At 35.9% G+C, this 25,122-nt stretch overlaps 2 protein-coding genes and 1 non-coding gene across 3 annotated transcripts; all 3 read left to right on the forward strand.

The window, feature by feature from the left end:
• The first annotated feature begins 1,388 nt into the window (after nt 1–1,388).
• On the forward strand, nt 1,389–1,490 carry LOC132275531 (U6 spliceosomal RNA). The gene has a single exon (XR_009470668.1). It is a non-coding gene; the product is annotated as a U6 spliceosomal RNA (small nuclear RNA).
• A 2,169-nt stretch (nt 1,491–3,659) lies between these two features.
• Nucleotides 3,660–4,796, forward strand: LOC132273014 (uncharacterized). Its single transcript, XM_059774057.1, has 2 exons — nt 3,660–4,137; nt 4,186–4,796. The coding sequence occupies exons 1-2, from the start codon at nt 3,660–3,662 to the stop codon at nt 4,794–4,796; spliced, it is 1,089 nt and encodes a 362-aa protein (XP_059630040.1).
• A 6,918-nt stretch (nt 4,797–11,714) lies between these two features.
• LOC132274744 (probable aldo-keto reductase 2) lies at nt 11,715–19,756 on the forward strand. The gene is made up of 8 exons (XM_059776080.1): nt 11,715–12,147; nt 12,255–12,455; nt 13,773–13,945; nt 14,038–14,140; nt 14,479–14,809; nt 18,501–18,645; nt 18,744–18,846; nt 19,158–19,756. The coding sequence occupies exons 1-8, from the start codon at nt 11,935–11,937 to the stop codon at nt 19,494–19,496; spliced, it is 1,608 nt and encodes a 535-aa protein (XP_059632063.1). The 5' UTR covers nt 11,715–11,934; the 3' UTR covers nt 19,497–19,756.
• Nucleotides 19,757–25,122: the final 5,366 nt, after the last annotated feature.

Genomic DNA, 25,122 nt, shown 5'->3' on the forward strand with positions numbered 1-25,122 from the left:
ATGCTAGTTATATCTTAATGTTTTGAGTCTCTTATATTTCCATAAATATGAATTTGTAAATTATTTACTATTGGCTTCCCTTTCTATTGTTTCTTGTCAGTCCCAAGTCATATAAAATGAGAGCAGAAGCGAGAGTTGATTTCAGAGCAAAAGGTCAAAAACAGCAAAATTTAAGTCACACAAATGAAGAATAGAAGCAAAACTGCGCGCGGAGTATGAGAGTCGGAACGCGCTTGAAACATGAAAATGACACCCATTAAGAAGGATTATGTGACTTAGCTATCCTAAATATTTAGATTACTCTCTTTCACGAGTAATTCAGTTCTTAGAAGGGTTTTTGTTTTTACCTCTCTAAATTACTTAGAAGGCGTCTTAAATTGTCTTTTGCTTCCATGGCAATTTGTTTTTACGAAGTAAAAACACTAGCCAACTGTGGTTAGTCATTGTACTTGTGTAATTATAGTCACGATTTTGTATGATCACACTAAAAATATGTTGTTGTATGGTACGACTGTATGACCATTTTGTGTCCACGTCTCTTCCCCCGTTACATGTATTAGTTTGAATTTTTCCTTACTCTCTTTTATGAACAAGCATCTTAGTAAGGGTTTGTTGTAATAAACAAAAATGCAAAACGAAAATGAAAACAAAAACGGTTGCCAAACATATATCAAATGCTCACCCTACAAAAGCAGAGTACTTTATTGGTGTAATTTACACCACGGGGCTGAATTCAACCTAATTGCTTCCATGAGGAAGAATTCTCCAGTTCATAGTATGTCGATGTAGCAAAGCAGAAATAGTACCTAATTTTAGTTTCATTGTCAAATCAATTAATGGGAAAATTAATTTGTTTTTAGGTTTGGTTTCATGAATTTTATGAAAGGTAACATAAATTGAGATCCTAAAGAAATAACTTAACTTACAGAATGTTAACCGTGATTGGATAGAGCACTTGATTAATCGATTTATAATTGTAAAATAGAAAGAGAGTTTTACATGGTGAGATTATAGTAATTAATTTGATCAATTATTGATCACTCTATATCCATGAGCCTTATTTAAATCTCATCACACAATAGGTTGCTTTCACATGTATTTCTTAAATATGTTACTCTAAATTATTACATAATAAAATATATCGTGCAATAATAATATGACATATACTGTATATGTAAAATACATCGTGCAATAATAATATGACATATACTGTATTTTCAATTTAATTGATGCTAAAGATAAATACTTCTAACAACAGTGATTGTTTGGATGTTAGATAGGCTAATAGGGATTGTAAAGCACGTATTTCAAAGAGCTAAGCTGTCCCACATTGGTTAAAGAAAAAAAGTATTTGCGGTTAATAAATGTTTTGTTCACGAGCTACGATTGTTCCTTCTGGGACATTCGTTAAAATCGGAACTTTATAGAGAAGATTAACATGGCCCTTACACAAGGATGACATACCCAAATATTTGTATTGCCCATTTTACCCTCAACCTATGCATCTGCTTTTATCAAAACACACTTGTAATTTCTTCCACGTGTCTTTTTATTCGATTTAAGTCTCACCAGAAGCCTACCGTGGACCTCCTTCTGAAACTCCAACTTTTGCTCTTTCATGTCTGCCTTCTCCAACCAATTTGTAAAGAGTCTCTCACAATTTCACTCTCTTTCTTTCTCTATAGATACCATTATATCGACATATATATATATATATATAATACAGGAGAGAGTGAGAAGAATGAAGTTTGACTCCGACATGATCGCCCTCATCCAACACCCCCATTAACTCCGGCGTCGCCTTCCTCGACACCTAAGACGTCTCCTGTCCTTTCATCAACGAATTCCTCATCGCCACGTACATTTAACACTTTTCACATTCATACGCTCAACTTACTGTAATTAACCTGACCAAAGTACCCTTAGTCAATAATTTTATAAAATATATAAAAATACAAAATTTTGTAAAAAAAACCAAAAATGATAATAAACAGTGACTTCGTCATTTTACACGCCCATTTTGCAAATCGGTCTGGGTTTTGATCGCATGCTCTTCATCTATATGACAGCAAAGTCCAACAGTGTCATATTCCTCACCACAGAAGGGGCAAAAAAAACTCCGGCCTATACTCCTCATCACCATCAATCTCTTCACCTCCATAATACAGATCTGCATAATAAACCCAAAAATCCAGCGAAGAAAAAAAAAATGAAAGCTTGAAATTTTATTACAGGCAACCTCGGAGGTTGTGGCGTTGATGGGGGAGACGGTGGCGGAGGCGACTGTGGAGTTTTAAACTCGCTGCTTCCACCTCTGTGACTGTCTCGATCGCCGACTTCGGTGAGAGCCAGAAACCCCATCATCGGAAACACCAGTGAGCAAAGACGGTGCAGGGAACTTGGAACGGCGGTGCAGTGGCGGTGACGGAATGGACCGGCTGTGACCTTGCGTCGCAGCATCGACGAGCAAGGAGGAGCTAGGCTGTGAGCTTCTCAATGGTGACGCGATCGTGGATTACGCGGCTGTGATGAAGAATTGCAGTGGTGACTCGCTCGGACGATTAACGGCGGCTTCGAGGGCTCGGCTTTGGATGATGTCGGCCGTGATGAGTGACGGCGAGCTCAGTTTTGATGATGGAGGCGGCAGCGAGCTCGACTTTGATGGAGCGACTACAGAGAGGACGGACGATGGTGAGAAGACGGGGTCGGTTGTGGAGAGCTCGATCATGGATGACTTGGCGGTGAGTTCGACCGGTGGAATCGGCTGCTGGCGAGCCAAGGAGGGCTTAAAATTTTAGAGTGTCCAGTTAAAATTTTAGGGCTTAAAACTTCAATCTAAAAACAATCCAATTCAACTTCCTCAATTTGGATCCTAACTGGACTTAAAATTTTAGTTGGTTTAGAGTTCCTGCCGTTGAAAAAAAAAAAAAAAATGATCTTTGTTATGTATAAATCATGGTGTGGGGCCCACAATGTATGATATCATCAATGACATCAAGGTTTAAGTCTTACAAAGGAAGCTTTCAAGAGTGGCTTCTTAGGGAAGCCAATTGCTGCGCCTATATATATATATAGCTATGCATGTGTACTGCTGAGATATGTGTTGGAATAGAAAAACAAAATTTCATTCTCTCTGCCTCTCTTTCGTTTTCTCTCACTCAATCTCTTTATATTACTTTCTTTATGTGTATATATACACACACACACAAATTTATTACACGTTATCAGCACGAACTCTATCCATCTGAGATTTGAAAAAGAAGTTTTCTCTCCCTCTTTCTATCTCAACTATATATCTATTTTGTGATATTAGTTTTGATAGATTGTTGGGTTGGTTTGCTTTATCGGATAAAATAATATTTCTAACTCCAAAGGGTAAGGAAATGTTAATTATGGATTGTTATTCATAAAATAAATTTGTTCACTTAAATGATATATGTGCTTACACTATGGTCGGTTTTACCACTTTTATTATTTAATGATTTATGGGCCGATTTTACCGCTTTTATTGTTTACTAATTTATTTACTATGGCTGGATTTACCACATTTATTATTTAAATAATTTATATTATGTTATTATCTCATTTAATGTCATTTTATTTTATATACTATGCTAAATTATATTTTTATATTGTTGTCACATCTAGTTATTATGAAAATGTCAAATTTGACAAAGCTGGAATTCGTGGCCCTGGATATTTCTGGCAAAAATTATTTATCATGGATTCTAGATGCTCAGATCCATTTGGATGCCATGGGCCTTGGAGACACAATTAAAGAAAAGAATGATGCATCATTGCAAGATAAAGCAAAGGCCATGATTTTTCTCCAGCGCCATATTAGTGAGGAACTGAAAAACGAATACCTTACTGAAAGAGATCCACTTTGTTTGTGGAACAATTTGAAAGACAGATATGATCATCAAAAAACAGTTATCCTCCCAAAGGCCAGGGCTGATTGGCTGCAACTGAGGTTGCAAGATTTCAAAACTGTGGCTGAATATAACTCTGCCCTATTCAAAATCAGCTCTACATTGAAATTATGTGGTGATACTGTTACTGATGAACTTCTGCTAGAAAAAACATTCACCACATTTCACGCCTCGAATGTAATCTTGCAACAACAATATCGAGAGCGTAGATTTAAAAAATATTCAGAGCTGATATCATGTTTGCTTGTGGCAGAACAAAATAATGAACTTTTATTAAGAAACCACCAGTCTCGTCCAACTGGATCGACACCGATCCCAGAAACATATGTTGCCTCATCCCGTGGTCGTGGACGCGGATGTGGACGTGGTCGTGGTGGTAGAAATGAATATGGTTGTGACAAAAATAACTACCACAATAATGAATATGGTCGTGGTAGAAATCATTCTTATTATCGTGAAGGATATCAATCCTCACATTTTCGCAATCAGAGATCCACACCATATCCTCAAAGGAAAGATCATAATGAAATGAGACAAGTAAAAGGAAAGGATGTGGCTCAACCTTCCAAGGCTCATGATAATACTTGCTATCGGTGTGGCATGACAGGGCATTGGCAAAGTATTTGTCGTACACCGAAGCATCTGGCTGATCTGTATCAAGCCTCAATAAAAGAAAAGGGAAAACAAAAGGAAATGAATTTCCTTGATCATGATGAGCCAATTGACACCACACATCTGGAAATGAATTTCATTAATCATGATGAGCCAGTTAACATCACCAATCTGGATGTATCAGATTTTTTTGATGATCGTGATGGAAGGATAGACTTCCTGATTGGTGATGGAAATGTCCACACCAGTTAATCTTATGTTTCTTTTATGTACTGTCTACTATGCTTTTTGTTGTCCTTGTATTAAAGTTTTTATTTTCTAGTTTATATTAAAGGTTTTTGTTATAAAAGTTTTTTTCCTGATAAAGAAATTTGCATGAATAGGAATGGATCTGACTAGTTCCAAACTAAATGGTGAAGACATATGTCTTGCAGATAGCGGAACAACGCATACAATCCTTCGAGATCAAAAATATTTTTCCCACTTAACTCTGACAGACGCTAGTGTCAGTACCATATCAGGTCCCACCGACTTGATTGAAGGCTCCGGACGAGCCAACATCATTTTACCAAATGGAACTAGATTACAAATCAATGATGCCTTATATTCTACGAGATCTCGGAGAAATCTGCTGAGTTTTAAAGACTTGCGTCGTAATGGGTATCATATTGAGACTGCAAATGAAAGAAATGTCGAATATCTCTACATTACTTCCATTACCTCAGGCAAGAAACTGATATTAGAAAAACTCCCTGTTTTCTCTTCTGGGTTATACTATACAACCATTAGAACAATTGAGTCAAATGTTGTGATCCATAAAAAATCTTGTGACCCAACACTTTTTATACTTTGGCATGATCGACTTGGTCACCCAGGGAGTACAATGATGCGTCGAATTATTGAAAATTCACATGGTCACCCACTAAAGGATCAAAAAATCATCTTACCAAATAATCATCTATGCACCGCCTGCTCACAAGGTAAGTTGATTATCAGACCATCCCCTTCAACAGTCATTGTTGAGTCTCCTCCATTTTTACAACGAATTCATGGGGATATATGTGGGCCAATCCATCCACCATCTGGACCATTTCGTTATTTTATGGTCTTAATTGATGCATCAACACGATGGTCACATGTTTGTCTACTTTCTACTCGTAATATTGCATTTGTTAAACTTCTTGCTCAAATCATCAAATTACGGGCACACTTTCCTGATTACCCAATTAAGACAATCCGTCTTAATAATGCCGCTAAATTTTCTTCTCAAGCTTTTGATGATTATTGCATGTCAGTTGGAATTTATGTTGAACATCCTGTTGCACACACTCATACTCAAAATGGTATGGCTGAATCTTTTATTAAAAGACGTCAGCTAATTGGTCGTCCTTTGCTTATGCGAACAAAATTACATGTTTCTGCCTGGGGTCATGCCATATTGCATGCTGCATCATTAGTTCGTATACGACCAACTGCTTATCATAAGTACTCACCATTACAACTTGTTTTTGGTCAACAACCAAATATCTCCCACATACGAGTTTTTGGTTGTACTGTATATGTTCCAATTGCACCACCCCAACGCACTAAAATGGGTCCTCAACGTAGACTTGGAATTTATGTTGGTTTTGATTCCCATCTATTATTAGATATCTTGAACCCCTGACAGGTGATGTCTTCAAAGCACGATTTGCTGACTGTCATTTTGATGAGACTGTTTTCCCACCATTAGGGGGAGAAAAGGTATAGCAGCAACGTGATCTTACTTGGAATGCCCTGAAATTGTCTCATTTTGATCCTTGTACAAACCAATGTGAACGAGAAGTTCAGAGGATCATTCACTTGCAAAATGTTGCAAATCAATTACCTGATGCATTTACTGATACAAAGAAAGTGATAAAATCACATATACCAGCTGCAAATGTACCAGCACGAATTGCTGTCCCTGAGGGACCTTCTGTCAGTAATGCAGCAAATGCATCTAAAACACGCCTGAAGCGTGGTAGACCAGTTGGTGCAAAAGATATTGTTTCTCGTAAGAGGAAATCACAAAGAAAAGTTGGCACTCCTGAAGAGGCCACAAAAAGAGCAACAGATATTATTGATCAATCTGAGATAATAGCCTTTGATAAGGCAGATGCTCTTGATGAGTCTCAGGTACCTAAAAATGATGAAATAATAAATATTGATGAGGCAAAGCAACAGATGATGATGTGGCCCTTGATGAAGCACATGCTCTTGATGAGGCAAAGGTACCTGAAAATGATGAGATCTCATTATATTATGAAACGAGATGGAATAGAAATGAAATTGTTGTCGACAACATATTCTCATATCTTGTTGCTCTTGATATTGAAAATGAGGATCCGGAACCTCAAAACGTCGAAGAATGTCGACGAAGAAATGATTGGCCAAAATGGAAAGAAGCGATACAAGCAGAGCTAAATTCATTAGCTAAATGTGAAGTATTTGGACCAGTAGTCCAGACACCTGAGGGTGTTAATCCTGTTGGGTACAAATGGGTGTTTGTACGAAAGCGTAATGAGAAAAATGAAATCGTGAGATATAAAGCCCGACTTGTAGCTCAAGGTTTCTCACAAAGACCTGGTATTGATTATGAGGAAACATATTCCCCTGTGATTGATGCAACTACTTTTAGATTCATAATACATTTAGCAGTCACAGAAAGATTGAATATGCATTTAATGGACGTGGTTACAGCATATTTATATGGATCACTAGATAGTGATATTTATATGAAAATCCCAGAAGGATTTTCAATGCCTGAAACAAAACCACGTAATATGCACTCAATAAAATTACAACGATCCTTATATGGATTGAAGCAATCTGGACGAATGTGGTATAATCGCCTTAGCGATTACTTACTCAAAGAAGGGTATGTGAACGGTCATATTTGTCCATGCATATTTATTAACAAATCAGAATCTAGTTTTGTTATTATTGCAGTATATGTTGATGATCTGAACCTTGTGGGAACATTGGACGAGATCGAAAAGACAGCCACTTATTTAAAGAAAGAATTTGAAATGAAAGATCTCAGAAAGACAAAATTCTGCCTTGGGCTGCAGGTTGAACATCTTTCGAATGGTATTCTCATCCATCAATCAACATATACAGAAAAGATTCTGAAACGTTTTCATATGGATAAAGCATATCCATTGAGCTCCCCAATGGTTGTCCGATCACTGGACATCAAGAAAGATCATTTTTGTCCTCATGAAGATGATGAAGAACTCCTTGGCCCTGAAGTGCCCTATCTCAGTGCGATTGGTGCTCTTTTGTATCTTGCAAATTGCACAAGACCTGATATAATTTTTCCAGTCAATTTATTAGCACGGTACAGTTCTGCACCAACTCGCAGACACTGGAATGGAATCAAACACATATTGCGATATCTTCGTGGCACAACTGATATGGGCTTGTTTTATTCGAAGGCACCAAAGTCTCCATTAGTTGGATATGCAGATGCCGGCTATCTTTCTGACCCACATAAAGCTTATTCACAAATAGGGTATGTGTTTACCTGTGGCGGCACAGCTATATCATGGCGATCGATGAAACAGACAATGATTGCCACTTCTTCAAATCATTCTGAGATACTCGCAATTCATGAGGCAAGCAGGGAATGCATTTGGTTGAGATCAATGCTCCAACATATTCGAACAACATGTGGTCTCTCATCAATAAAAGAAAGTCCAACAATATTATATGAAGATAATGCGACATGCATTGCACAGATGAAAGAAGGGTATATTAAAAGTGACAGGACCAAGCACATCTCACCAAAATTCTTTTATGCACATGAACTGCAGAAAAAAGGGTGATATTGATATTCAGAAGATACGTTCATGTGAAAATCTAGCAGATTTATTCACTAAAACGCTTCCAACTACAACATTCAAGAAGCTGGTGCACAACATTGGAATGCGTCAACTAAAGGATCTTCAGGGTTGATCTAATGAGGGGGAGCAATTCATCAAAGAGGTATTGGCATGCTGTACTCTTTTTCCTTCGTCCAGGTTTTGTCCCACTGGGTTTTCCTGGCAAGGTTTTAATGAGGGAGTTTTACTCTATGTAATACCATTTTCAGATACATAAGAATACTGTACTCTTTTTCCTTCGCTAATGTTTTGTCCCATTGGGTTTTCCTTAGCAAGGTTTTTAACGAGGCATATTCTTAGTTCAGTATTGTGAACCCCAAGGGGGAGTGTTATGTATATATCATGGTGTGGGGCCCACAATGTATGATATCATCCATGACATCAAGGCTTAAGTCTTACAAAGGAAGCTTTCAAGAGTGGCTTCTTAGGGAAGCCAATTGCTGCGCCTATATATATATATAGCTATGCATGTGTACTGCTGAGATATGTGTTGGAATAGAAAAACAAAATTTCATTCTCTTTGCCTCTCTTTCGTTTTCTCTCACTCAATCTCTTTATATTACTTTCTTTATGTGTATATACACACACACACACAAATTTATTACAATCTTTTCTTTCTTGTTTTGATTGAGTTTTACATAGAGTAGAGAGAGACTGATGGTATTTTCAGAAGACTAAAAGGGCAAAATGGGTATTGCAGAAATAATTTACGTCCGATTTTTGACAGAGTGGTAATTTTGCACAATTTCAAAAGATTATGAGTGTTTATTGCACACTTTTTTAAATAGGGAGTAAAAGTGTTACTCCGAGTATATTTGAGGGGTGTTTTTTGTACTTACCCCCTTTAACAACATTAGCTGAAGCAATGGCTTTGAGTTCGGCCATCTCTTCCTGCGTTAGCTTCACACGATTTGTAAGAACTTTATCAACAAAATTCTTATACAAAATTTAAAATACATACCTTCTCACGATTTTGCAGGAAAAAAAAAAAAAATTAAAAAAATGCAAATCAAAATCCTAAAATTCAAGACAAATTTAATGACTTGTAACAAAGGCTTACAAGTAAGGTTATTGTATTCAAAATCGGGCTCTAAAATCATGCCACGGAGAACGAAGAGAGGAAATCCAAAGGGGAGCCTCTCCAAGTTGATTTGCAAAGGATTGAAAGAACATTAAGGGAGGAAGCGTTGATGACGGCGGCATTAGTGAATGGCGTCTATTCGTGTACTCCTAAAACGACATTATTTTTATAGTTTTATTCAACAAACTGATGTGGCATAATATAAACTATCGATCAGTATAAAACGCTATATGTCCGTGTCTTAGTAATTCAATTTATGATAATATAAAAGAGTTTTTAACTTAGAATGTCGTAATCCATTTACAAGTATAGTTGGGGGGCATAGCCCAAGGCTCAACAGGGCACAGGTAAAAAAATAGTCTAAAAGGATCATTATTGAAATACAAGGGAACAATTTAAAACGACCAAAGAAATTAGGCCAGTCAAGCCCACCTTTAAAAACTAACCGTTGATTTGGACCTTCTTTTGGCAACAAAATTATCAAATATATTTTTGTATTTTGCTTCACTATATACTATCCACATTAGAAATACGAAACAAAAAAAAGGAAGAAAGTCCTAAAGAACATGGTCCGATCACATATTGTAGTATTTAACAATGAGCACTACGTAAATTTAAAAACAGACTCACTTGGTACTCATTTCTTGATGTGAATGTAAAATTTTCTCAAGTTAAAAGGAGATATGAGTTTTAAAATTAAAAGTCATGTTACAAAAAATAAAATATTAATAAAATAGCAGTTAGTGCCAAAATAAGTAATCCGTTTTTTCAACGTAAAATATTCTTTTTGGAAAATATTTTTCTTTTTTAGGTAAAATATGTTTTTTATTTTTACTTTGTCGGTATTTGATAATGGTCTACGTTGAGGTTGAGGTCGAGTCCATCGGACGGAGCATGTAAAATAACTTGCCGAAAATTTATGGATAAATTATTTTTGTTAAATTTTAATATTTTTTTTTCTTCATAAATATTTTACGACAACCAAACACTAGAAAATAAAAAAATATTTTTTGAAAAATATTTTTTCGTCTAAACAAACCGAGCCTAAATTTCACTTGCTTTTTTTTAGTGTGTATTTTGTTACTACTGTTTAATAAAAATCATAAATACATTTTGAAATATTATTATAAATTATGACTATTATTAAGGTATTATTATTATTCTATTTATTTTCATTATTATTATATTCTTAAATCTATATTTATGGTACAAAGATATTACAACTTGAAGTCTGTAAAATGGTTACCATACTTTGTGGGTAATATATTTAAGTAATACGAAGTAAGGCTATGAGTCAAATATCTTATAATTGAGATACTATTTCACATATATTAGAGTATTTTCTATTGAGCTTCGGACAATTTTGTAGACAAGACTAGTACAACTTTGTCTCTCTTTAGACATGTATAAAGAAAATTATTTGCGGATATGGGTTGTCTCTTGGAATGGTATTGGACTACCACCTGCAAGTAAGGAGAGATTTTTGCTTATATGCATATAATTATCCAGATCAGTCCTTTTCAACCAACTTTATTATTATCATTCTCCTAATTTTAATTCTATTTTTGAGTTAATATTTTGTTACCGAGTTATTTGTGCTGCATAAATTCTATTAGAAGTTATTGTAATATCTATGTTGTTGAAAACAAAATAAAATAATTTATTTTAATAAAAGTGCTGTGATTTCGTATTGTTGAATTCAATCATGTATTATTGTTCATATTGTAATGACCTATGTATGAATAAAATTTGACATGTTATTTTATGTTGTATAATGTACGTGCTAATTTTACAACACATTTTGCCACTGAAATGTTTGCAGTCATTTCAGATATTAAAAGACAAAACAAACATTTTATTAATTTTTTGTTTATGAGGATTTAATTCGGTCTCTGTCAGGTAGGCAACCAGGAAAATAAATTCTATAAATAAGAATCTTGGGATTATAAAATGTTGAGAGGTTTGTGTAAAATATTAACAAACTTCAAAAAAAAGGTGAGTGAAATTTACCCTATTTTATTATTATTTTTTTAAAATAAATAACTAAGCAATATGGATAAAACAATTATAAGGGTTGGAGTAAATTTGCAACACCATTAAATTTGTGAATGCAATAAATGTGACACATTGTTCAATTGTTGTATTAACAAATTACTGTAAGTATTCAATGTGCGTTCGTTTTTTTTCGGGCGGTGGTAAAGTATTCAAAGTTGGAATGGGAGGGAACGGAAGCAATGACGTAAGCTCTACTCACAATTTCACACTTCTCTCCGTACCCAACCGAAGCAATGACGTAAGCAGCAGTAGTCACAATTTCATTCACACTCTATAAATAACCTTCTTAGCAACTGCTCTCTTAGTCTATATAGCAACTATACACATATAACCTTCCAAAAAAAAAAAAATGGCGGGAGTGAGGAGGATGAAGCTAGGTTCACAGGGTCTAGAAGTATCAGCACAGGGACTGGGTTGCATGGGCATGTCTTTCTTCTACGGCCCACCCAAACCCGATTCCGACATGATTGCCCTTATCCACCACGCCATTAATTCCGGCGTCACCTTCCTTGACACCTCCGACGTTTATGGTCCTTTCACCAACGAAATCCTCATTGCCAAGGTACATATTATATATATATATATATATATATATATTTTCACTACTTCATCCTTCAATTTTATTTGCAGATCAGCTTACTCTGATATGTTGAATGAATTTATGATCAGGCTCTGAAGGAAGGGTTTAGAGAGAGAATTGAATTAGGAACCAAGTTCGGTTGCACCTTTTCCGACGGCAAGGGGCATATGCGCAGTGATCCGGCGTATGTTCGGGCCTGCTGCGAGGGCAGCTTGAAGCGGCTCGGCATCGATTGCATTGATCTCTATTACCAGCATCGCGTTGACACTACCGTCCCCATCGAAGTCACAGTACGTACCTCCTATTTGCTTCTCTTTCTGTTTCGTATTATTGTAATTTATGATAAAGATTGATTTGATGATTTGATCATATTCTATTTCTTTCACTCGTGCTATCTTATTGATTGATATAGGAATTTGAGAATGTGCACATGAAAATCTTACAAATTGTCTGTTTTCTAGAGTGTCCACGCACTGTTTGATGAATGTCAGCCAAAGATACATCTGTGTTTTAAATGTGTTCATCATCAAAACACAATAAATAAATAGGAAGAATATATTAAATCATTTCGATACAAATAGAGTGATGTTTGTCGTCTTTTTTACACTATTTGTACCATAGGAGGGAAGGAAAGGAAAAGAAAGTTTGAGATAACATAAATTTAAATGATACTTGTTTCTCAATGTTTTGAGTTTTGCATGTTTCCATATATACAGATTTGTATATTATTTACTATTTGTTGTCCTCTCAATTTTTTTCACATTGTTGATTCTTTTACGTTTTAAAGCAGTGTTAAATATTTAAGTAACTCTTTCATGAGTAAATCTATACTGTAAGGTTTTTATTTATTTATTTATTAATTAATTATTATTTTTATTTATAGATTACTTTGAAGTCTTTTATTTTTGGATAAATTACTTAAAAAGGATTTTTATTGTATGTGGAGGCAGAAGAGTATGATATTTATTTTAAATTTTAAATTTTTTCCTTTTGTGATATCATCTTTGGGCAATGATCTATGTCCTTTGTCGATCCCTTGGCTTTAATCTATTAGTCTTATATTTTTTCATTAGGGACTTTGCTCTATCAGAATTCAGAGTCATGCTCTTCAACTTTGAATACATTGCCCAACAAAATAAGATTGAAATATTTGTGGTTCACATGTAAAAAGATTTTACTAATCAGAGTTTTGTTAACCTGCATATGTCTGCCCTCTGAAATTTGAAATAGGAGCAGGTATGATTAAAGAGAACATTGCAATTCTCTAGAATGGGTTGTCATGACTATGATCAGTGATCCGTGAGTTGAGAATCATAATTCATAAGTTGTAAGTTAGGACTGTTCTTGTCATTATTCTTACTCATTGTCAAATCCTGTCTGTTTTAGCAAGGATAAAATTTTTGGGTTTTCTTCTCTTCTGTGTCCATGGACTTGCATTTTACTTTTGAATTTATATGTCCATGTCTCTTCCTTCCCCTATTACCCTATCATATATATTAGTTTTTGAATGTTTCCGTATTTGTTTCCTTGTTTGCATTCCTTTTTGAATGAGTATCTAGCATCGTTCCCTAATCCATTTTATGTCATGTACTCGTGTTTTATTCCAGATGGGAGAACTCAAGAAATTAGTTGAAGAGGGTAAAATCAAATATGTAGGTTTATCAGAAGCCTCTGCTTCAACAATTAGAAGGGCACATGCTGTTCATCCGATAACAGCCGTGCAGTTGGAGTGGTCATTATGGACGAGAGATGCAGAGGAAGAAGTTATTCCTACTTGCAGGTAAGGGCCCAAGGCATTAGCCCTGCTAACTTATAAGTATAGGAAGTGATGCAGAGTCTAAAGTTCTAATTTTGTCCACCATGATTTTTCAGAGAACTTGGCATTGGGATTGTTGCATACAGTCCTTTAGGACAAGGATTCCTTTCTTCAGGTCCCAAGATGATTGAGAAATTGTCAAATGATGACATCCGTAAGGTTAGTGCATAACTGCATATATAACATTTTGAGTTTTGAATGAACCATATATATAGCAGTAAGCATAAAAAAAAATTTTACATCATCACTAGAGTATTATGGATGCCCAGACTTTGCTCTTTGACCTCTTGTTGTTTTCCTTATCCTCACTTAATGTCTTCACACGGTAATTAACATTTCACAAACACTGGATTGCAATCGTTTCTTCCTGTTTTTGTCATCGATGTAACATATACAGAGCTTAATATTGAAGAATGATGAGGAACCAAATTTTGTTTGCTGAGAATATGATAATCTATGTGCATTTGTAATAATATTATATATTTCATCTTTTGCAGTGTCTGCCAAAGTTCCAACCTGAGAATGTTGAGCATAACAAGAACTTGTTTGAGCGAGTAAATGCTATGGCAGCAAGGAAGGGATGCACGCCATCACAGCTCGCATTGGCCTGGGTCCATCACCAAGGAAATGATGTGTGCCCCATACCCGGCACCACCAAGCTTGAAAACTTCAACCAAAACATTGGTGCTTTATCTGTGAAGCTAACGAAGGAAGAAATGGCTGAACTCGAAGCCATTGCCTCAGCTGATGCTGTTAAAGGAGATAGATTTGGGGGTGTTTCAATCACTTGGAGGGAATCAAACACTCCTCCATTGTCCTCATGGAAAGGCGATTAAACCCACCCCTCTGCCTCTTTAGTTCCTTCGGGATCAATGTTGTGATTTTGTAGTGAAAAGGTGAATAAACACACACCTCTGCCTCCTTTAGTTTCTTGAGGACCAGTTTTGTTGTTATTTTGTACTGTTTTAAAACTTCTTGTGTTTCTGCATCTCTTGGTGTTCAGAAAGGATAAAAAATTTGAATTTTCCACATGTTCCTGACTTGTGTTGAAGAACAGAATATACAAGTACATGTTTTTATGTGTGTATGTATATAATTTATTGCAGTAAAAGCTATGGAATGACTTCATAATCAAATGCCAATTAAGAGCGTTGTTTGTGAATTTGCAATCTGTTTATTTGCGTCCGGAGGGCAACAGAGCAACTTTCACTTAAGGGAACAAAAAAAAAAGAAAAAAAAAAAAGAAAAAGAAAAACAACAACAACAACAACAGAGCAACTTGTTCAGTAATCAACCTCATTGTATCTCCATTTTAACACAAGGCCAAGTAAGGAAACATCCAAATGCTCACACTACAAAAGCACAGTTTCCTGTTGGTGTAGTTTACTTTGGAAAGGAGTTTCTTTGCATAAACGATTTAATATGGTGTTGCATTATTGCACTGGATCATGGATGGCAATTTGTCTGGGCAGGTATATGCCCGCCCCCATAAACCGATTTTGGTAGACCATTTAAATTATTTGGATGGGGTTGGAATTTAGTAGTAAAACTCGGGACGGGTTTGGCCACCCTTTCCTGCCTCGTTTAGGTGTGTAAATTACCATTACACTAAAAGTTTTGTATTTTGGTTTGGAACAATGTAATTATTGGCTTGTTTAGTTTTGGTCTGATGGTACTTTTACCATTATGGAATGTTTTTAATTTTAAATTTTATGTTAATTATGGATTTTTTTCAATAGTTATATAATTGTATATGAGGAAAAAAAAAAAAAAAATAGGGAGAAATTAAGGGAGTAAAATGGGGCAGGTCGGGTGTCGGGTGTCGACGGGGTGAAAAAAATTAAACGCTCCGGAAATGGGGTAGAAAAGTACCCCATTTAGACGGTTTTGGATAAAAACGGGAAGGAGACTTTTAAATGACAAGGGCGGAAAAGGTATTGTCCAAAATTGCCCCTGTAGCCATCCCTAAAACACTTTAGACTTTAATGTAAGATTGATATTATAAAAATAAGAGTAAAGTGCACTAAACCCTACTAAAGTATCTTCTCTTCCTCAAGAAACCCCGTGAATTAGGTGAAATACACTTACCCCTCTAAAGTATTCCATTTATTGCAAATGTTAACTTACCGTTAAAAATTTAACAGAAATTAAAGCATGTCTGTCATGTGAGGGGCAAAAATTTTAAAAAGACAAAATTAACCCTCATAGCAATTAACAGATAATATATAATAGTATATATATATATATATATATTGACAAAATATGTCATTTTTCCTCGTTTCCCTCGACTCAACCCTCCATCTTCATGGAATATATGAAAAATGAAAATCAGTTTTGCTCGCACACATTCATGGTGGGTTAAAAATTTCTTCCACTTCCAACTTTGTTAATTGGGTGATAAATGAAACATGTACTTCTGGAAACTACGTTAGTCACAATTTCACGCTTCTCTCTATACCCAACCGAAGCAATGACGTTAGCAGCAGTAATTTCACTGGCACTCTATAAATAACCCTTCGTAGCAATTGCTCTCTTAGTCTATAGCAACTATATACATACATATAGAGGGGGAGAGGTGTTTTTGCAGAAAATGGCGGGAGTGAGGAGGATGAAGCTAGGTTCACAGGGTCTAGAAGTATCAGCACAGGGACTGGGTTGCATGGGCATGTCTCACTTCTACGGCCCACCCAAACCCGATTCCGACATGGTTGCCCTCATCCACCACGCCATTAACTCCGGCATCACCTTCCTCGACACCTCCAACGCCTACGGTCCCCTCACCAATGAAATCCTAATCGGCAAGGTTTCATATACATATAAATATACATATACCGATATAATCACTTTTATTTGCAGATCAATTCACTTTAATTAACACTAATATTTTGTCCAATTGATCGATTATGGAATTAATCTATGATCAGGCTCTCAAGGGGGGGTTAAGAGAGAGGGTTGAATTGGGAACCAAGTTCGGTAGCATCCGTATCGAAGGCAAGGTGCATGGGCGCGGCGATCCGGCGTATGTTCGGGCCTGCTGCGAGGGCAGCTTGACATCGATTGCATTGATCTCTATTACCAGCATCGCGTTGACACTAGCGTCCCTATCGAAGTCACTGTACGTTACTCCTTTTCTATTCGCTCTGTGTTTTGGTATCATTGTAATTTAATAATAAAAATTCATCATATTCCATTTCTTTAATATATGAATTTGAGAATGCGCAAATAAAAATTCAACAAATTGCCTGTTTTCTAACAAGTGTGTCCCACACACTGCTTGATAACTATCAGCCAAACATGCAACTGTTTTCCATCCACTTTTGTTTAGTGAACCCTTACAAATCCTTCCATTTCCATTCTATCTCTTTCCAAAATTTTATTCCAAACACAACATGGCTTTTCCCTCCATTTCTTTTCTTTTTTCTTCTTTCATTTCTCTCGAACCAAACTTGGCATATATTTTTATTAGGTGGGGGATTGAGGTAACATAAGTTTAAATGCTAGTTACATCTCAATGTTTTGAGTCTAGTCTGTTTCTATATATACAGAATTATAAATTATTTACTATCAGCTGTCCTTTCAATTTTTTTGGTATTGCTGATTCTTTTACATGGTAAAGCAGTGTTAAATGTCTAAGTTATTCTTTGATGAGTAATTCCATACTAGAAGGTGCTTTTTTTATTTATTTTTTATATTTGGGTAAATTACTTAGATGGCTTTTTAAATGGTCTAGTTAGTCACTAGGCTTGTGTAATTATAATCATATTTTTTATAAACTGAGTTGTTACCAATGATATTAGTAGCTCTCCACATTCAATTTGACCAGAGTTGTTCCATGATGCAGCTTTCATTCAATTCTTTCTCATTTACAGTTGCATTTGTTGGTTGTTTCAGTTACTATCGTGTAGCTTGTTTTGGTAGTTCTTTTCTGGTGATTCGAATTTTCCTCTTTCTTTTTTTTGTTTTTTGCATCGTAAGTATATACCATTTAATGCAATTTTACATTTGTTGTATGTCGAGGTAGAATAGAATGATACTTATTTTTAAATTTGGCAGGGTCTTGCTCTTCACATGTATGAAGATTTTAGTAGTCGTTTTATTAATCGTTTCATGACTAAGATCAGTGATTTCTAAGTTGAATTTCATTTTTTAAGTTCATTAGTGTCAAATCCAGCCTGTTCTAGTAAGCATAATATTTTCTGGTTTTCTTCTCTTATGTCAAAAGACTTGCCTTTTACTTTTGAATGTAATAGTAGGCTATCTACATACCCTTGCCCCAACCCGGAAGCAGTTAAGTTTATTGTGATGTTCATTCTAAAGTTGCATGATCAATATGCTGTCGTATAGTTTGACCATCTTGTGTCCGCATCTCTCACCCTATCATATTAATTAGTTTTGAATGTTTCCGTATTTGTTTCCTTATTTGCATCTCTTTGTTGAACGAGCGTCTAGCATTCCCTAATCCATTTTATGTCATGTAAATGATTATGCTCGATGGGAGAACTCAAGAAATTGGTTGAAGAGGGTAAAATCAAATACATAGGTTTATCTGAGGCCTCTCCTTCAACAATCAGAAGGGCGCATGCTGTTCATCCAATAACAGCTGTACAGTTGGAGTGGTCGTTATGGACAAGAGATTCAGAGGAAGAAGTTATTCCTACTTGCAGGTAAGGGCCCAACGCATTAGCGCTTCTAACTGCTAACTTATAAGTATAGGAAGTGATGCACAATCTAAAGTTCTAATTCATCCACCATGATTTTTCAGAGAACTTGGCATTGGGATTGTTGCATACTGTCCTTTAGGACAAGAATTCCTTTCTTCAGGTCCCAAGATGATTGAGAAATTGTCGAATGATGACATCCGTAAGGTTGGTGCATAACTGCATATATAACATTTTGAGTTTTGAATGAAATATATATATATATATATATATATATATATAGCAGTAAGCATAAAAAATTTATTGACATCATCACTACAGCATTATGGATGTCCAGAATTTTCTCTTTGACCTCTTGTTATTTTCCTTATTCTCACTTAATGCCTTCACACAGAAATTAACATTTCACAAATACTGGATTGCAATATTGAAGTATGATGAGGAACCAAACTTTGTTTGCTGAGAATATGATAATCTATGTGCACTTGTAATAATAGTATATATTTCATCTTTTGCAGGTTCTGCCAAAGTTCCAACCTGAGAATGTTGAGCATAACAAGAACTTGTTTGAGCAAGTAAATGCTATGGCAGCAAGGAAGGGATGCACTCCATCACAGCTCGTATTGGCCTGGGTCCATCACCAAGGAAATGATGTGTGCCCCATACCCGGCACTACCAAGCTTGAAAACTTCAACGAAAACATTGGTGCTTTATCTGTGAAGCTAACGAAGGAAGAAATGGCCGAACTTGAAGCCATTGCCTCAGCTGATGCTGTTAAAGGTGATAGATTTGGGGGTATTTCAATCACTTGGAGGGAATCAAACACTCCTCCATTGTCCTCTTGGAAAGGCGATTAAACCCACCCCTCTGCCTCCTTTAGTTCCTTCAGGACCAATGTTGTTGTGATTTTGTAGTGAAAAGGTGAATAAACACACGCCTCTGCCTCCTTTAGTTTCTTGAGGACCAATTTTGTTGTTATTTTGTAGTGTTTTAAAACTTCTTGTGTGTCTGCGCCTCTTGTTGTTCAGAAAAAAAATTGTATTTTCCACTTTTGTTCAAGAACAGAATAAACAGAATATACAAGTACATGTGTTTGTGTGTGTGTGTATATAATGTATTGCAGTAAAAGCTATGGAATGACTTCATAATCAAATGCCAATTAAGAGCATTGTTTGTGAATTTGCAATTTGTTTATTTGCGTCAGGAGGGCAACAGAGCAACTTTCTTACCAAAGGAAAAAAAAAACAAAAACAAAAACAAAAAAAGAAGCAACTTGTCCGGTAATCAACCTCATTGTATCTCTATTTTAACAAGGCCAAGTGAGGAAACATTCAAATGCTCACACTACAAAAGCACATTTTCCTGTTGGTGTAGTTTACTTTGGAAAGGAGTTTCTTTGCATAAACGATTTAATATGGTGTTGCATTATTGCACTCCATGTAACACGTATGGGGATGACGATTTATCCAGGGAGCGGGTACATGCTACGCCCCCTTAAACCGATTTTGGTGGACTATTTAAGTTATTTGGATGGAGATGGAGTTTAGTAGTAAAACCCTGGATGGGTTTGGCCACTCTATTCCGTTTTGTTTATGTGCGTAAATTTGTAAATTACCATAGTTTATATTAGTATATGAAGTACCAGAAAAACACAAAGATATTTTTCCTCTTTTTACTTACTATTTATAGAAATGGACAATTGTTCTAGAATTTTCTTTCAGAAACCCCCGAACTGGGAGCCTTTTATTTGGGTCCTCTTGGAAGGAGGACTCACTTTTATCGTCAAGAGGTTGGGCCTGGAGGTGGTCCAAATGAGAATTGGGCCTGTTGGGCTGTATGCAGGTGGATTGATGATCCTTTCAAGCTCTGGTCTCAACGGATCGGGCAATATGTGGCCTAGTTCGTTTTTGGTATATATCCTCAGTATATATAGTTAACACTAAAACTTTTGTATTTTGGTTTGGAACAATGTAATTATTAGCTTGTTTAGTTTTGGTCTGATGGAACTTTTTACTATTATGGAATGTTTGTAATTTTGAATTTTATGTTAAACTATTAATTGACATTTTTTTATAAATTTTTTTCAATAGTTAAAATAAAAAATAAGGAGAAATTATGGGAGTAAAACAGGCAACAGGGTGAAAAAAGTTAAACGGGCCGGAGATGGGTGAGAGATTACCCCATTTAGACAATTTTGGGTGGAGACAGGAGGAAACTTTTAAACGGCGGGGGCGGGGAGGGTACGGCCCAAAACCACCCTCCTAGCCATCCCTAAACACGTTAGACTCTAATCTAAGATTGATATTATAAAAATAAGGGCAAATTGTAAAAAACTCCCCTCCACTATTAGTCAGTTGCAAAAAACCCCCCTTAAGAATGTTTTTGGCAAAAAGTCCCCCTCAACTATCTTAAGGGGGTATTTTAACTGATGGCCGGTTAATAAATTTTTGAGACAATTTTTTGAACCAAATTACCCTTCGAAATTCCTGGGTCATTGTTCAGTCCTCCATTAAATCCGGTGAGCACCAAATTTTGCCAAACCGAGAATTTCCAATGAACATCCACAGAATACTAAAATTATTACAATTTATGCCAAAATAATTAACCGTATTGGCAACCATTGGGAAACTTTTCACATTGTACAACAAATCTTTGAGCCATTTTAATGACAACCGTGGTATGATGAGAAACTGGTATGGTCCGGCAATGGACTGCAGTGAAGAAAACAGAACGGAGAAGATGTCCGGCAGTGAAGAAAACTGGTATGGTCCGACTTAGAGGGAGATGTCCGGCAGTGAAGAAAACAGAACGGACCAGCCGTCGAGCAAGGAACTTGCCGGCAGTGAGTTTAACCATGGTTCTGAGAACGTGATGAATAATGGCGGGCCTGTGGCAGTAGCTGAAACGTCCGAGAGTAATGAAGAACCCACTGGCAGAGATGGAGGGACGAAACAGCGAACGACAAGCTGTCGGTGAAGATGTTAGAAACCACCGGTGTGGTTTACTTCATTTCTGTAAATGGGTTTTGCCTTGTTGAAAGTGATGGATGGCCTCATCTTGATTTTTTTTTATGTGTATATAAAATTAGGGTAATTTACAAACCTCCCCTATAGTTTGTCATAATTACAGGTGACACCCTTCCTGTTCTGAAAATTACACGGACCTCCCTTATTTTTTAAAATATCCTACACGGACCTCCCTTCTGTTAGAGTTAACGGCAGTCAACGACGGAAAATGATGACATCAGCTACTATTTTTACTAAAATTCCCATAATAACCTTGTCCTTGATATATATCATACACACACACACACACACAAAAATCTGATTTTTCATCTATTTATTATCTAAAATAATCAGTTGAATGAAACCCATGTTCTCTTTTTCCATTTTATGAGATGTATTATTAAAACACAGAGAGAGAATCACACGAATTTAGAGAGAGAGAGAGAGAGTTTTGAGTTGTTGCAATGGCACCCAGTTTTGATTGTGCGGTATTAAGCCTTCTTTGTGCAGAAGACAACAATAGCATTTTTTATGTTGATGATGATGATGTTATTAATGGGTCTTTGAGGGAGGACTTTGAACCCACTTGGAATCATAGAAATCACCGAATGAGTAATCAAAACCAAGGCTTTGATGGTGAAGAGTCCTGGAATGGGTTACTAGTTTAGACTAATGTAATACCCCTAATTTCAAAAGGATAGTCCTGGTATTTAATTTTCAATTTATGTTTTAATTGACTTTTTAATTGTTTAATTGTTTTTGAATTATTTGACGTACTTGACTTATTTGTATTATTTGATTTAATTCTTTGGTTTACTTATTTTCTTTGATTTATTAAATTGTTGAGTTCTTAGATTTATTTAGCTTACATTGAGTGCTGCATTTTTCATCATGTCTGGATTTGTTACCTGTTTAATTGTTAATATTGCTTAAATTGTTTTATTTAATTTTGTTGATTTTTTTTTAATTGATTTATTGGTAATTGGTTTAATTATTTTAGAGGCAACTTAACTGTTTTAAATTATTAGGGTTTTGTTAATTTCATCGTGTTTCATTCTGAGCCGACCTGTAGGTGGTTTAGGATTAAGGTTAGGGTTTCAACTTAAGCCTATAAATACATATGTTTACGTCTGCTAAGGGTTTTTGTAAACCCTATTCACCACAGTCACGTATACAGTGTTACAGAGGGTTGTGAGGGCAGAGAAATAGAGAGTGAGTAATTTACAGAGAGGGTTTAGGAAGGCAGAGCAAGGAAAACTAGAACTCAGAGGCTTGGATTCAGTGTTTCAACTTTGAAACTTAAGGCAAGTCTTGTTCTTCTCTATCTCTTTAATCTGTGTTCTGTGTGTGTTTAGGAAGACTCCAGGAATTAAACTAAGGCTTAATTATAACCTTTATGCATGTTTAATTAATGTTTAAATTCATGGAATTGAACCTGTTCTTCGTTGATTCAGAAAGATAGTAAAGAAACTGTAGTTCTGTAACCTTGCTCCGTTGCGTAGTATTTTGTTTTCAATTCAAGTTTGATGATATATCATTGTTTTACAATCAATCTGGAACTGAATTAGGCCTTAAAACATGCACTAAAAATTTCTACAATAATTGGTGCTCACAGAAAACAGAGAAGACGACGAAGCGGACGAAGCTGCTAAGGGGAAAAGGGAGCAGGCTCTTATAACCCCTTAGAGCCGGCTCCTAGAAGGTAGAGCCGGCTCTAGGATGTTGTGGAGCCGGCTCTAATGAGCCTAGAGCCGGCTCTGAAGAAAAGAAGAGCAGGCTCTTTTAATTTCTAGAGCCTGCTCTCTCTTAAAAGGTCCAGAAACTGATTTTGGTGGTTCGTTTGGCTGAAATTGAATTTTCTGGAATTGTTTGAAGCTGCTGAATGTTGTAAATATGTGTTTGAGACTTAAAATAATGTTAAAAAGCAAGTTCACATTCGGTTATTGAGGATAGGAATTAATTTAAGATCAAATAGAGGGTTCGTAGGTGAATGGTTAAATATTTACATTACACTGCTTACTGTTTTAGCAATTGATTTTATTGCATGATCTTAAATTATGAATCATATTGTCAGTTGTGTTAAGAGCATATGACTGTTAAAATATATGTGTTCTTAGCTGGAATTAACTGATGTTTACAAACTGACATACAACGCATCAGTTATGGTATTTTATGGAGAAATAAATTATATAATCTTGATTTGTCAATTTAAAGGATTGGAACTGGGATTCTAAAATTGTTGTTGGATGCACAATTTAGTTATACATATGTTAAACTATATTTATGCAAATTTTGGAGTATGGTTGATTAATATCTGATACTGTTTTCGTCAACTACGCTGACTGGAGGAGCTAAGTGTACAGTCTTTTTATTTTTATAAAAAACTGCAATGGGATATCTAAATGTTATATTGGAGGCATAAATTAGTTGTATACATGCTAAACTATATTTATGCTTATTTTGGGATGTGGTTAATAAATAGATATACTGCGTTATTAACTATGTAAACTGGAGGATGGTATGCACCGGTATGGGATGGTGTCATACTAGGTACGGATTAGTTCAGACACTAAGCCTACCTAAATCTGGATTAAGGTATGGATTAATCATAAAGGTTAAGTCCATCACCTACATGTGTCATTTCAATTGTGAATTGAATGACCTACTATGGTTTCAGGATGGATTGGTTATACATATATCAGACCACTATACAGATGGATGGTATATTGTATTAGAAGGAGTTCGGACTTTATATATATATTATACGGTGCCGTGGAATGAGCTTGAGTCTCATGACCATGGTTAGGGCACGTATATCGCCTAGGATGGATAACTGGACATATGTGTTGTTCCCTGGTAAGTCTAGGTACTCATGCCCACCTTAGGGTGCGTATTCGCATGTTGCCTTCTATTCAGGCTGAGACAGACCTATTGGACTAGCGAGCGTCCTATAGTGTGTACTATATATTTATATGGACTACTCTAGATATTGTTGAGTCTTCCTAGGATGTATCTGTGTAGTAGATCAGGACTTGCATGTGGGCCTGACCCACTTCTTTATTTTTCAGGTGCTCGTCAGTTCCAGGGTTAGAGCTTGGACGTGCAGAGCAGATACAGCTACTCATTCCTCCGATTATGTAGGAATCTTCTCTATAATAGCTTTGGAATTTATTTTTATTATTTCAGTATTTTTTGGGGAATTTTAATAAGGGGTCCAATGGATGGATTCCCGAGTTGTAAGCTTATGGAGTTCTGGATTATTGGATTTCAGTATTTATATTTTAAGGATTTTCAGTTAGCACTCTTTCAGCTTATTATTATTTTTATTTCTTATTTTATCTTATATTCTATGTTCGGTTACATATTAATTGTTTGATATCCCTTAGGTTTGGGCCTAGGCCTGATCAACCCATGTCTCAGATCCGAAGGGTATCACAACTAATGAGTGTTTGGCTTTAATGGTATAGGAATGTCATGA

The sequence above is a fragment of the Cornus florida genome, unplaced genomic scaffold, assembly GCF_030987335.1.
Source record: "Cornus florida cultivar Cherokee Brave unplaced genomic scaffold, ASM3098733v1 CherokeeBrave_3.0.0_Hap2_Chr09, whole genome shotgun sequence".
In the NCBI taxonomy this organism is placed as follows: domain Eukaryota; kingdom Viridiplantae; phylum Streptophyta; class Magnoliopsida; order Cornales; family Cornaceae; genus Cornus; species Cornus florida.

Bases quoted from the DNA above. Each gene is read 5' to 3' on its own strand.
- LOC132273014 (XM_059774057.1), top strand. From the start codon at position 3,660: ATGTCAAATTTGACAAAGCTGGAATTCGTGGCCCTGGATATTTCTGGC. The intron at 4,138-4,185 runs GTAGATTTAAAA...TGCTTGTGGCAG, and splicing joins GCAACAACAATATCGAGAGC to AACAAAATAATGAACTTTTA.
- LOC132274744 (XM_059776080.1), top strand. From the start codon at position 11,935: ATGGCGGGAGTGAGGAGGATGAAGCTAGGTTCACAGGGTCTAGAAGTA. The intron at 14,810-18,500 runs GCGATTAAACCC...AATTGGTTGAAG, and splicing joins TCCATTGTCCTCATGGAAAG to AGGGTAAAATCAAATACATA. The intron at 18,847-19,157 runs GTTGGTGCATAA...CATCTTTTGCAG, and splicing joins CGAATGATGACATCCGTAAG to GTTCTGCCAAAGTTCCAACC.